The sequence below is a fragment of the Oncorhynchus nerka genome, linkage group LG26 (assembly GCF_034236695.1).
Source record: "Oncorhynchus nerka isolate Pitt River linkage group LG26, Oner_Uvic_2.0, whole genome shotgun sequence".
NCBI classification, from domain to species: Eukaryota; Metazoa; Chordata; class Actinopteri; order Salmoniformes; family Salmonidae; genus Oncorhynchus; species Oncorhynchus nerka.
The window spans coordinates 17,754,684-17,768,903 of record NC_088421.1 but is presented as its reverse complement, the minus strand read 5'-3'; the positions used below and the strand labels follow the sequence as shown (position 1 = coordinate 17,768,903).

The 14,220-nt window shown below is 45.9% G+C and overlaps 1 protein-coding gene across 4 annotated transcripts in view; it reads right to left on the bottom strand.

Moving 5' to 3' along the window:
• Positions 1 to 14,220, bottom strand: part of LOC115110462 (myosin-10-like) — a 66,572-nt gene that overhangs the window by 18,448 nt on the left and 33,904 nt on the right. The window contains exons 4-15 of one of the 4 annotated variants that reach the window (XM_065010182.1): positions 13,264 to 13,291; positions 10,928 to 11,030; positions 10,496 to 10,528; positions 6,915 to 7,007; positions 5,149 to 5,212; positions 4,205 to 4,303; positions 3,833 to 3,976; positions 2,581 to 2,676; positions 1,507 to 1,625; positions 1,200 to 1,352; positions 895 to 1,068; positions 627 to 800 (exon numbers count right to left, since the gene is read on the bottom strand). In XM_065010182.1, coding sequence (XP_064866254.1) covers positions 627 to 800; positions 895 to 1,068; positions 1,200 to 1,352; positions 1,507 to 1,625; positions 2,581 to 2,676; positions 3,833 to 3,976; positions 4,205 to 4,303; positions 5,149 to 5,212; positions 6,915 to 7,007; positions 10,496 to 10,528; positions 10,928 to 11,030; positions 13,264 to 13,291 — 1,280 coding nt within the window. Of the gene's footprint in view, positions 1 to 626; positions 801 to 894; positions 1,069 to 1,199; positions 1,353 to 1,506; positions 1,626 to 2,580; positions 2,677 to 2,744; positions 2,877 to 2,948; positions 3,010 to 3,832; positions 3,977 to 4,204; positions 4,304 to 5,148; positions 5,213 to 6,914; positions 7,008 to 10,495; positions 10,529 to 10,927; positions 11,031 to 13,263; positions 13,292 to 14,220 lie in introns of those variants that run through there. The other 3 variants (XM_065010183.1, XM_065010185.1, XM_065010184.1) reach the window with 3 other exon arrangements.

Below are 14,220 nucleotides of genomic sequence, written 5' to 3'. Positions count from 1 at the left end.
TAAGGACTACTGGTGCTGTGAACAAAATGTACATCTGAACTTTGTGTGACAAATTTAATAAGAAAATGGATGAAGATGATATGAACTTTATTTCATGTGGAGTCTGGCCTGGAACGTACATAGGCCCTCTCCAGATGGGAGACCACACTGAGGTGAAAGTTGAAAACTCCGTGATTACGTAACAGTGTAAAATCGGTCTCACACCAATGTGAACCAGATGTGGAGATTGGGAGCACAACTGGGCTTTTATGCTAAGGCAATTACCTGTTAACTAGAGCTTTAGTGGAGACATGTCTGCTGCCTCAAAGGCAGCACTTTAACATTGACTGGTTACAACGTCATTCAGAAAGAAAACATGTTTCTTAAGACATTATGGAGCTGAACAATCATTCTAATTTCAAAAACACTACTTCGTCTTTCCAACACTCCAACCCCTAACCAGGCAAAGCAACAAAAATGTGAATGGCAAATCAGTTTCTTCGAATGAATGAGGCCCTCGCCATAAAAAGGGAGCTCATATGGCAGAACTGCCTTGTTTTCAGCAATCAATGAAACGATATGAGAGGACGAGCTGAGGAGAGGAAGTCATTTCAGTGTATTGAGACCCAGGCTCTGCGTGGACGTACCCTGCCAGCGTAGTGAATGATGCAGAAGTCGGCTTTGTCCTTCAGCTGCCGGGGTTTCTGGAACTTGGGGTGGGTGCCCTGCTCCTGGAGCACCTTGTCTACAAATGTCTTATCAGTGGCCTTGGGGAACCAGCACTCCTCATCCAACAGGGCCAGAACTCCTGGAGGGTTGGTCTGCAGACAGAGAGAAAGGAGAAGAATCTGATGAAGTTCCTCAGACATAATCTTGAGTAAAATACACCTATATGTGTAAAGATGAAAAGCTGACCGGTCTCTCAATCAGGTCGATGCAGGGCTGCAGGTCCAGGCCGAAGTCGATGAAGCTCCACTCGATGCCCTCCCTCTGGTATTCCTCCTGCTCCAGGATGAACATGGTGTGGTTGAACAGCTGCTGCAGCTTCTCGTTGGTGTAGTTGATGCACATCTGCTCAAATGAGTTCAGCTAGATGAGGGATATGGGGAGAGAAAGAGATGTGAGAGATGAGTATTACAGATCAATAAGATAAGACAGTCCCTCTTGGACATGATTATATGCCTGCAACAAGAGATGAATGATCTTGAAAATAAATGTACCTCAAAGATCTCAAAGCCAGCGATGTCCAGGATGCCGATGAAGGAGGCTCCCTGTCTCTTGGTCCTGTCCAGGGCCTTGTTGATGCGGTGGACGAGCCAGCGGAACAGACGCTCATATGTGGCCTTGGCCAGGGCTTCCACTGCAAAGTCAGCCTGAGGAGAGAACCAGAGAGCGATAGACGACAGTCTGCTGGGTACCAGTCTGTATCTACTTAACCCAACTTCATGGACCTGCATAGATTGGTGTTAGTGAATGCAGAAACGGTTAGGAGTGTACATCTGATGGGAACTGGAGAACAGCTCCTACCTGTTCTTTGGTCTGGGCCTTCTGGACGTAGTCTCGGCCCACTTTGATGCGGGGGGACAGAATGGCCCTGGTAAACTCCATCACATTCAGCCCCAGCAGGTGGCACAGCTTCTGAGCCGCTGGGAGGGAAGACAGGACATTGGGTTACTAGTGACCCATCAGTGTTGCAACCTGGAGATGGGCACAGACAGAGCCTTCTATACAGTACAAATAGAGAGCTTTGTGTCAATTCAAAACAGTTGGGGAAATGTCAGACAGGAATATGTAATGAAAGACCTCAGTAAAGCACTACCGCTTCATTTTACCCCAGCTACCCAAGGATATGGCCACAGTCTGATGTATGATTCATCAGTTAAAATCACCCAGGATAAATCTCAGCAGAGACACATCCATTTTCCTAATGACAACCAAACTGCATGGTTTACCGTTATACACTGACCATTAATGCAGAGCAACGTGCCAGAAAGAAATGAAAAATGACACATTTATTCCTACTAGCCATCTCCTTCTGAAGTAAAATAAGTCAAATACAGACACGCAGCATGAGCCCCGGGGTATAACATACCTGATATGGACCGCTACAATGTGCCTGCATGTCTTTATATTAACAAAATTCGGACTGTCACTGCAGGAGTTCTGAGGAATCTGACCTCAGTTCAGTGAAGTGTCTCTGCGCTGCCAGACTTCATACTGTACTAAGGACAGACATCTGGAGCTGCTGACACTTTGCTATCCTTGTCTCAGCCACAACGGTGAAGGATGACTCTACTCTGCTAGTGTTGTGATTCCAGCTGACTCACACTAAGACCCAATACTGATTTCAGCAGAATTTTAATGAAGCTGTTCTGCAGTAAATTATGTGGCCCAAGTGAGTGGACTGTTTTTGAGGCTGAGCAGCATATTGTGGGAGGATGATCAATGTTGAAGACTTGCAGCCCAGAGAATCAGCTCACTGTAAACTGGGACAATGTATTTTCAGCTGTGTGGTGAGAAATGGTCAAACTTAAGCTGGATGATTTCAAAGTGCTGGAGTGTTGGTTGGATTATGTATGGCCTCTGAGGGTATAGCATCACCTGTGTTCTCAGGCATGGAGGCCTGGTCTGTGTTCCTCTCCTTCTTGAAGACAACGTTACCAAACTGTAGTACTGCAGACACCACCTTCAGCATGCCTGCAACCACAAGGGAGAGTAAATCAGACATTGATACTACATGCATGGTCTAGGGTGTGTATACTCACATACGATCTCCTCATGGGAGAAGCTCATGATGTGCATGGCATCCATGGTCTAGGGTGTGTATACTCACATACGATCTCCTCATGGGAGAAGCTCATGATGTGCATGGCATCCATGGTCTAGGGTGTGTATACTCACATACAATCTCCTCATGGGAGAAGCTCATGATGTGCATGGCCTCCATGGTCTAGGGTGTGTATACTCACATACGATCTCCTCATGGGAGAAGCTCATGATGTGCATGGCCTCCATGGTCTAGGGTGTGTATACTCACATACGATCTCCTCGTGGGAGAAGCTCATGATGTGCATGGCATCCATGGTCTAGGGTGTGTATACTCACATACGATCTCCTCATGGGAGAAGCTCATGATGTGCATGGCATCCATGGTCTAGGGTGTGTGTACTCACATACGATCTCCTCATGGGAGAAGCTCATGATGTGCATGGCCTCCATGGTCTAGGGTGTGTGTACTCACATACGATCTCCTCATGGGAGAAGCTCATGATGTGCATGGCATCCATGGTCTAGGGTGTGTATACTCACATACAATCTCCTCATGGGAGAAGCTCATGATGTGCATGGCCTCCATGGTCTAGGGTGTGTGTACTCACATACGATCTCCTCATGGGAGAAGCTCATGATGTGCATGGCCTCCATGGTCTAGGGTGTGTATACTCACATACGATCTCCTCATGGGAGAAGCTCATGATGTGCATGGCCTCCATGGTCTAGGGTGTGTATACTCACATACGATCTCCTCATGGGAGAAGCTCATGATGTGCATGGCCTCCATGGTCTAGGGTGTGTATACTCACATACGATCTCCTCATGGGAGAAGCTTATGATGTGCATGGCATCCATGGTCTAGGGTGTGTATACTCACATACAATCTCCTCATGGGAGAAGCTCATGATGTGCATGGCCTCCATGGTCTAGGGTGTGTATACTCACATACGATCTCCTCAAGGGAGAAGCTCATGATGTGCATGGCATCCATGGTCTAGGGTGTGTGTACTCACATACGATCTCCTCATGGGAGAAGCTCATGATGTGCATGGCATCCATGGTCTAGGGTGTGTGTACTCACATACGATCTCCTCATGGGAGAAGCTCATGATGTGCATGGCCTCCATGGTCTCCTGGAAGTTGTCTTTGTCCTGCTGGCCAGGGACGGTAATGTTGCCGTTGGACAGGAAGCGGTAGTTGTTGAAGCCCTCCAGGAGCAGGTCAGCTGAGAGGACAGGGGTAGGGGGGGACAAATCAAAAACCAGTGTACTATAACAGAACAGCCAAGACTTATAACATGAGATGAAATAATGAAATGGCATATACAATATTGAACGAGCCATTTCTGGCACAGAACATTGAAAAACTGAAAATAATAGACATAGTTCTGACTCTTCTTGCAGAAGACACTATTGACAACCATTATAATTGGAATGGTGTATAAGATACTGACTTTTGAGGTGCTCCCCGGCTCCTGCCAGAAGCTGGTAGAAGACATGGAAGGTCCTCTCGTCTTTGGCCTGGCGAACGGCCCTGGACTTCTCCAGGAGGTCTGGTAGTCAGGGAGTCAAGATCCAAAGGAGCAATGCCATCATTCCTGTGCTGGTAAATGGCTTACTGGTTATTGTGCCATGTCTAGCAGAATCTTCTCAAACATACAATGGATTGGTATGAATTGCTGCTTCTTGCTATACTTGTATGTTATACTGTAAAATAATAAGTATTCATTTCTGTTAACGCCAATCTCAACAGACTTTAATATGTTAAATGCGGTCCCAATCTAGAGATACTGGGCATAATTTGCTGGCCCTGAAATTGTAAAGTCATGTGTTTCTGATCACTTGTGTCTGAGTACAGGGTGTTTTGTCTAAATTTTTGGACCATTTTGGACTTCAGGCAAGAGCTCAACTGTGCACATTACTGGACCTTAGTTTTACAGGAGACTGAAATGCCCACTGAGTGGGTTGCTATTTAGTCAGTGTTTCCAGAAACCTTGACTACCACCATCTCAGAAAGAGGAATGCCTGTATAGCACACATCACACTGCTTTATAAATCATACTTTCTGCAACGCCAAATCTTGCACAACATGCTATTCTTGAGGGACACAAATTTGACATTTCTCACAAGCATAACGACCAGATATAATTAAATCTTAGAAAACTAAAACCAGTATTCTCCAAAGTCAACCTAAACATGAATAAACAAAGGCTGAGTATGAATATATCTAGCTCTAAGAAGTCTATCCACTATCTATCCACTATCTGGTGAGCACTCTGCATTGAAGTGTGGCACAAATCCCAGAGCCCCTTGAGCCAAATCCTGACTATGTATGTACATCTGCAGACTCCTACATCCCCTCCCCCTTCACTTCCCAGTCTCCCATCTTTGAGGATACAGGTCTCGATATTGGCCCCAACAATGTAGCCGGTCACGTCAAAGTTGACTCTGATGAACTTGCCCTGTAGGGAGGGATACAAACTGTGTAAGGCAGCAGTTCTAAACATTGTGTGACATTGTAGGCCTCTGTGAGCCCAAAAGTCCCCACTGAGTCAACAGTATCACTTCTGCAGACATCTGTGACGTATAATGTCAGTTCTGGTCAGAAGTGGGGATACACTGTGAGTGTGTATGTGTTGTCAGTTCTGGTCGGAAGTGGGGATACACTGTGAGTGTGTATGTGTTGTCAGTTCTGGTCAGAAGTGGGGATACACTGTGAGTGTGTGTATGTGTTGTCAGTTCTGGTTGGAAGTGGGGATACACTGTGAGTGTGTGTGTGTTGTCAGTTCTGGTTACACTGTGAGTGTGTGTGTGTTGTCAGTTCTGGTCGGAAGTGGGGATACACTGTGAGTGTGTATGTGTTGTCAGTTCTGGTCAGAAGTGGGGATACACTGTGAGTGTGTATGTGTTGTCAGTTCTGGTTGGAAGTGGGGATACACTGTGAGTGTGTGTGTGTTGTCAGTTCTGGTCGGAAGTGGGGATACACTGAGTGTGTGTGTGTTGTCAGTTCTGGTCAGAAGTGGGGATACACTGTGAGTGTGTATGTGTTGTCAGTTCTGGTTGGAAGTGGGGATACACTGTGAGTGTGTGTGTGTTGTCAGTTCTGGTCGGAAGTGGGGATACACTGTGAGTGTGTATGTGTTGTCAGTTCTGGTCAGAAGTGGGGATACACTGAGTGTGTATGTGTTGTCAGTTCTGGTCGGAAGTGGGGATACACTGTGAGTGTGTGCGTGTTGTCAGTTCTGGTCAGAAGTGGGGATACACTGTGAGTGTGTATGTGTTGTCAGTTCTGGTCGGAAGTGGGGATACACTGAGTGTGTATGTGTTGTCAGTTCTGGTCAGAAGTGGGGATACACTGTGAGTGTGTATGTGTTGTCAGTTCTGGTCAGAAGTGGGGATACACTGTGAGTGTGTATGTGTTGTCAGTTCTGGTCAGAAGTGGGGATACACTGTGAGTGTGTATGTGTTGTCAGTTCTGGTCAGAAGTGGGGATACACTGTGAGTGTGTGTGTGTTGTCAGTTCTGGTCGGAAGTGGGGATACACTGTGAGTGTGTGTGTGTGTGTGTGTTGTCAGTTCTGGTCGGAAGTGGGGATACACTGTGAGTGTGTGTGTGTGTGTTGTCAGTTCTGGTCAGAAGTGGGGATACACTGTGAGTGTGTGTGTGTTGTCAGTTCTGGTCAGAAGTGGGGATACACTGTGAGTGTGTATGTGTTGTCAGTTCTGGTCGGAAGTGGGGATACACTGTGAGTGTGTGTGTTGTCAGTTCTGGTCAGAAGTGGGAATACACTGTGAGTGTGTATGTGTTGTCAGTTCTGGTCAGAAGTGGGGATACACTGTGAGTGTGTATGTTGTCAGTTCTGGTCGGAAGTGGGGATACACTGTGAGTGTGTGTGTTGTCAGTTCTGGTCAGAAGTGGGGATACACTGTGAGTGTGTATATGCATGCCAGGATTATGGAACAAGGAAAGCGCATTGCCGTGCTCTTTAGCAGACAGTGTTCTCCTTCATACACTATTTCACTGTATTCTGGAGAGACAGGTCCTACAATACCTATTTACACAGAGGGTCTGTGTATAGACCGTCTACAAATGTGTACATAAAACATACAGTACAGCTGTCACATTCAAGACTATTTGTATCCAAGTGTAGCTTTTTGAACTTACGAAACGTGACGAGTTGTCGTTTTTCACCGTCTTGGCATTGCCAAAGGATTCAAGGATGGGGTTGGCTTGCAGAAGCTGCCGTTCCAGCTCGCCCTGTAAAGTGAGGGAGAAACTGAGTGATATAGAGCCAGTTAATATCGCCACCACCTAAACCAGCCATGAACCGCTAATGAAAGATGTATTAAATCGGTATGGACAAGTGCCATTGCTTTCACCACAGGGTGGACATGGGAAGTAAAAAGAGTGTGATAATGGAGCCTCTGTTATGCAGTAGACATCTGCTATATTTCTACTGAATGAATAACCCATTAAAAGTATGATGTCAGAAAGATGACATTGTACCCAATTATTTCATACAATGTTGAGAAACACTAAACGTAAACCATATGGTTCAGCTCATCTGCAAAACGGAAGATTCAGTGCACTCTTGACTGAGGCTTTCTTTAATAATGCATTCCTCAATATCAATACCAGTCTTTGGAGAGAAAAATACATTTTTGTTTGACTGAACACAAAATGATGCAGCACTAGAATCCTCCTCAAAAGGCCTGATCATAATGCTTTTAAATCAGATGTGGCGGTCGTGTTATACTCATATTAACATCTGGGACTAAATATTATTCTGTTTATAATATTATACAGTTTAATAATATTATGTCAAAACATACACCAACTGATCAATTCAAGCTATTGAGCAGAGTGAATACAAGCCTACTGTATGAATCGCGTAGACAGAGGTTCAAATGCTGTTTATATGCTGCTGGTCATGTCCATCACAGGTTGGAGGGCATAGCCAGCCACAGGGCATAGCCAGCCACAGGGCATAGCCAAGCCACAGGGCATAGCCAGCCACAGGGCATAGCCAGCCACAGGGCATAGCCAGCCACAGGGCATAGACAGCCACAGGGCATAGCCAGCCACAGGGCATAGCCAGCCACAGGGCATAGCCAGCCACAGGGCATAGCCAGCCACAGGGCATAGCCAGCCACAGGGCATAGCCAACCACAGGGCATAGCCAACCACAGGGCATAGCCAACCACAGGGCATAGCCAACCACAGGGCATAGCCAACTGTCTCATAGGGATTGAGAGGCCACTAGTCTACTTCTTCCCCACATACAGAGAAGACAGAGGGTAAAAAGCAGCACTGCCTGCAGTAACTAAAGTGAGATTGTGGGGTGGTGAGAACATTCCTGTGGTTGTGACGCTGCTCACATGCACCCTCCACTTGTGGGAGGCACTGCTGTGACGGGGCGGTGGCTACTTCCCAAATCCTCGAGCGGTGGGGGCATTCCACCATCCCGCACCTCGCCCCCTTTACCCACTCTAACCAGGGCGCTGGCTGTGTGGGCACAACAGAAATAGCACCGCAACCAGCCAGCCTGTACCGCCCTGGTTTCTCTTGATGGGACACTGGGGCCAGGTTTTTGTTGACCCGGTGGGCCAGAGTTTTCTGTGATTTTAAAGGTTGGGGGGTAGCGCTGCCCAGCCCCACCACAGATATGTGGGACAGGCTCAGCCTACATACGGGTGAGTGAGAGAGTAGGGCAGAGAGATGTAGGGCTGCTGCCAGAAGGACTGGGGTCTGGCCCACTTAAACATACTGCAGCCTCTACCGTGTAGATGTGTCGCAGCCAACCCTGAAGCACATCCTATAACTCAGGTTTCTAGAGTTTGAGAAATACACTACAGAGCATACATACACTAAACCCTGGTTCCAGACAAGACACATTATTAACATAATGTTGTCTGAATAGTTAAACATGTCAACGTAAGAGAAGGAGGCATCATCGGGGTAGATTGTGTTTAATTAGCTCAATGACTCCACATATATCATTTCCAGTGGAATGAGACTGGAGTCGGGGTGCCTGGCGGGGCAGAACACGACGTGAGGACTATTTTTCTTTCAGGAGCTCAACTCAGGGTGGAAATCAGATCTAAACTGTACAGATCACATGGAGGTATTGAGTTCCTCCTCCCACTGTCTGGATCAGAGTCAGAGAGCTGCTCCAGTCAAACCTCTCTCTCCTGATGGCTGGACGCTAGGGAAGGGTGATGTGGACATTTTCACTCCCTCTCTTATCCTTTACCTACTACACTGCACATTACCTCCCTACCTCCCTAATGCACAAACATTGTATCAGATCAATGCAATACTTCCACAGCTCTGCCCCACTGAAAAATCCCCAAGCGCCTGGCTACTGGGTGTCTGGGGCCCACTCTTCTATCAGAGCTGCTACTTGGCCCCCAGCCTCCCCTCTCCTCCCTCCCATCATCCCCTCGCTCCACATTCCTCTGGCCCGTGCTCATAGGGATCCTAACTGGACAGAGGTAGCGTGGTGTGGGAGGGCAGTGGGCTGTAGTGGACTGGTGTATTCTGGCACATGGACTCAGGTACAGAGTTACAGCCAGGATAACGCCACACATCAACACTACATATACACAACCTGGGTGAGTGTAATTGTTTTTAGGGGGTGTTTAATCTTAGCAGCATCTGCTTCAGCAAAGCATAGCTTTACAGAGGGGAAAAAAAGGTTTTGGGAAAGAAAAATAGCTCCTGGGCAAACTGAGTGGGGGGACAATGAGGGCCAGTAAATATCTCATTTACACTCAGAAGTATCCACAGTGGAGTATTCAGTTGGAAAGAATGCTGTAAAGTTAGAAGTCTCTGTGGGGGAACAGTGGATCATGAATCAAGCTGAAAAATGATGCGCGGTGTATTAGTCCCAGGTGAGCCTCCATTGTTACTGAAGCATGCCCATGTTATGCAGCAGAGAGACAATAGTAGCTTCATTTCATTCCCAAAGACATCCAAGTGAGGATTGAGATGGGGACAGGAAGGTCACAGCATTCCCACATCACTGACCCAACATGTGGTTATTGATTAGGAACATTCAAAAGCAACAGCTACTTACAGACTGTACTGTAGGACAGGAATCCACTGTGTGTGAATGAGTAGTCAGGTGTTATTATGGACACAAACAGTATTAGTGTGGCCGTGGGCATTTACAGTGCATTAAAGGTATTTGAAGCTATGCCAAAGGCTTTCTGAGCTAATCAGATGAAAAGCTAGCATGAATAAAGGAGAATGGTTGAGATATTAGAGGGTTGTTGTGGAAGAGGGTTTGGAGAGCCACAGTCTGATGTGATTTCACAGTTCACACCAAATCCTCTCATTGCCATGGACATTCAAAGTGGGAATGACAAAGATAAATATGACTGGAACCTAAACACAAACAGCACATGCATATGGGGTTAGTTATTGTTCTAAGGTCACAGAAAATGAACAGTCACTGTTTTTCAAATGACAAAATATTTCTTTCACTTTTTAAGGCTTACTGTATGTTGACACTGTTGGGCATTTCCTTTAAATAAACCCAAAACAACTGATAAAACACAATGTAATACGAGTCTGTCGGTTTGATAGCAGACTTAAACGTTTTGCCAGCACAAACAAATACCACATATACTGTAGCCAGCAGAGATACGTTCATGGGAAAAGACAGTACAGTTTGAATTCGGAAGGGCATGCAAAACATCCAAACTGAGCACAAGTGTTTTAGAAAGTGGGGAAACACTTGCCTGGAGCTTGTTCAACGCTTTAGGGGATTCGGGCTGTTTGTTTCAGGTAATAAACAAAGGGAAGGGTTAGACCTGGAGGTGCTTATGTCAAACACAAGCCATAAGCAGTGAACCTACTGGTGGCTAACATTATCCTGCTAACATTATCCTGCTAACATTAGTCTCTGACAGAGTGGCACTGAGCACCACAGAGCTGGAGCGGAGACCGTTCAGGTTCAGGCGGTACACAACAACAAACTGATTAGACTCTACTGGAGGAGCTACGTTAGCCATTAGCATCAGGGGTCATTAAACTAGAACACATTGTTTAGAAGTAAGTGGAGTACACACTGTGGTAAAGCCTCTGCCTTTGGGTCCGGTATGGACACATTGGAGGGTTTAACAGGAGGAGTTCAGGAAGGGAACAGGGAAGGAGGGAATGGAAACACTCACAGGAATGTTGTGGTCTTTGCGTCCTTTGTGTGACGAGGCGACGTGGGCCAGGTACTGGATGACCTTTTTGGTGTTTTCTGTCTTGCCGGCACCGGACTCGCCTCTGTGTGAGGAAGACACAGACAGGACCAATACATATCAGATTAAACAGAGGAAGAGAGGATGGGGAGAGAGAGAGAGGAGGGGGGCGTGGAGGGATGAGGGAGAGCAAAGAAACTGGTCTAATCTACTACCAAGCAGGCCTCATAAAATAAATAACATTTCAGCACTGTTGAACACTTCCAGCAAATAGTTGCATAACCCTTTGTCTACTGTTATGAATGTGCCTTTGGTTGCTTGACAGAGCCAAGCTTCCTGGAAGGCTTCCACATATATTCTCAACCAAATACAGTCAAAACACATAAACGACCCAGCCCAGCCCATAGGCTCATCATGTCAGATGGGGTGGCTCTGCTCAGCCCTGGGACATACTATAGACTAGAGAGAGTCTGATACTGTTGTTTGTTTTGCCTGCTCTGCTGATTTTAACTCCAGGGTCCTGTGGTTGGGTGGGCAGGTCTCCAGGGTTTCTAGGCTCTGCTTTTGGCCCGGCTCTAATGACAGGGATGTCCACAGCTCTGCCAGGACCCAACTCTCACTCCCCTCCAGACCCAGCACACAGCCACATACCCGTGGCTTTACCATAGCCAGCTATTAGCTCTCCACACAGAATGCTGGCTTAATGGATAAATGGCCAGAGTGCAACTCAATGTGAGTCTCCTCCTCTACACTTTGTATATGGGTGGTGTGGGGGTATAGTGTAATATATGTTAATCGAATGCCATTTCAAATGAATTTGATGTCATATTACAATTGTGAGAACAGTGAGATGTTTTAGGTTGAAATGACAACATCAGATTTGGGCATGGGACATACTTTTCTTCATTCCAAGCAGACTGGCTTTCTGAATTAGTCACTCTTCTTATTCAAGCACAAGGTAGCCAGGTCATCAGTGTGTAAGGCCTGTGACTCTTACATCACACTCTTAAGGTGAGAGATTCCACAGGTCTTTGACCCACTTTCTGTTCTGTAAACCAAATGACTTACTCATCATGTGGACTGGCATGTAAACCAGTACTCACTGGTTTTCAATGACAGGGAGACTGGATTCTCTCTCAGATAGTACAACAGAGTAGGTTTCTGGCCAGACATGACAACTTTTTTATAAGATGGTGTAAGATTGGTGTGCTTATTGCTGTGATAATGGGTCGGTCTAAATGAGATCATTGGCATATAGCACTCAAGAACTCGGGAAGTAGCATCCTGGGCAACAGGGGGTGTAATTGTTTGAAGACTGTGTACCAAACCACACTCATAACTCCCTCTACTCTGCACAAAGTTGCTCAAAGGTCAACTTAATTCCATAACTACATCATAAAGCTTTTTAGATCTAGTCCATAATTGAGAACCAGCAGGATGGCAGGACCTTGCTAATCACTTCAGTATAACTCCCATTCTGACCAACTAACAGATGCTAATGCTGCTCACTTCACTCCCACATACTGCAGGCTTGTTCTGCCTTCTTCCCCGAGTCTAAGAGCTTGACTGTAAATCTGAAAGGAGTGACTGGGGTGCAACTCTGCATGGAGGAAATCACCCAAATTGAACGACCCTACTTAAGGTGCAGCCACATCAGTCTCAGCGCCAGACAGGTTACTTTTCCAGCTCATAAAGCCACTGAGTCTCCCCTGGAATCGGCCCTCCTTAAAAAAACTACCTCTACCCTCTGAGTCCTCTTTGAGAGATGGTGTCAGAGCAGGACTTGGCAGGCTGAGGCGATCTGTTTTCCTTACTGGGCAGTTTAATGAGGTAATGTTTCAGGAGCAGGACAGCTAGCATACTGACGGAGCAGAGCAGAGGCCCCTGAGAACATCCTCAGGCGTCATCAGGTGCAGTTTAGATAAAGGTTTGGGATGATAATATACCTCTGATATGGAACACTGAAATATACACATAACTATTTTTGATATGTTAAATTTAGTCAATGTCATTACCCCCATTTGATTACCTCGACTAACCTGTAGCCCTGCACATTGACTAGGTACCCCCTGTGTCATGTCCTTGTTATTGTTATTTCATCTTATTGTGTTACTTTAGTTTATTGAGGAAATAATTGTCTTTACTCTATTTCTTGAACTGCTTTGTTGGTTTGGGGCTTATAAGTGTATTCGGTGCATGTGACAAATTCGATTTGATTTGAAAAGCAAGCGGTTTTCAATCATGTAAAATGTTTCAGTGAAATGTGAGTGAAAAGGATGTCAATAGAAATGATCCCAACAGAGTAGTAGGATACTCACGTGCAAAGGATTGATTGGTCTTCACGATCTGTGGGGGAAAAAACAAAAAGACAGAGTCAGAATCAGCCTATTCCACTACAGATAATGTGCTCACACACACACACACACCACACACACACGCCATTTCATGACATCCAGACAAGAAATGAACACCCCCCCATGCAGTGTTTATGTCAACAGGAGTCCCCTGGCCTGCATTGACAGTGGGGTCGTGTTCTGCCCCAGCAGACACTGAGGAGTGTGATCAGATCAGCCTTACAGCCCATTCATAAAGACTTTAGCTGTATGAGAGACAGTCATGCTGTGTCAGGGTCAGCTCTTAACACGTCTTTCATTTCAAAAGAGATTTCCTAAACTCTGAGGGCAGCCATGTAGACTACAAAAACTAAGATCCACAGAGGACTGCTCTGACACCCTGGCTCTGTGGTTGAGGAGGTGCTTGATATGATCAAATCATGCCCTAATTTCATCCAAAAACAAGATATTCAATATGACAGAACTACTAAAGTTGAACACCCAGTTGCAGGGAATTCCCAGATGAAAGCCGCCAATTTGGCAAGCGTCTTCGTCCATGCTCCAAGGCAAGTGTTTAATCCAGTAAACACAGGCAACGAACAAGGTTAAAAAGTACTGGGCCTAAGTCTCAGATGTAGCTGGATATCACTGAGTGTATGCAGGTGCTCTGAAACTAGTGCATAATAATGCTTCTATAACTTTTTATTCTGCCGACGGTGGTATGATAAGATCCCTAGCTAGCTACAATTGGGGGCTACTAAATTAAATCAATATTCCATTTAATTTGGAATGGCAAGCCAGACAAAATTAAACAGGCCTATTTATATAATGAATATGAATTCAGCAGGCTCTCACCAAAGGATGCAGTCATACAACAGGTATACTTTATTCAGATTACAACCTCTCACTTGAAAATGAAATAATCTCCAAAATATCACTATT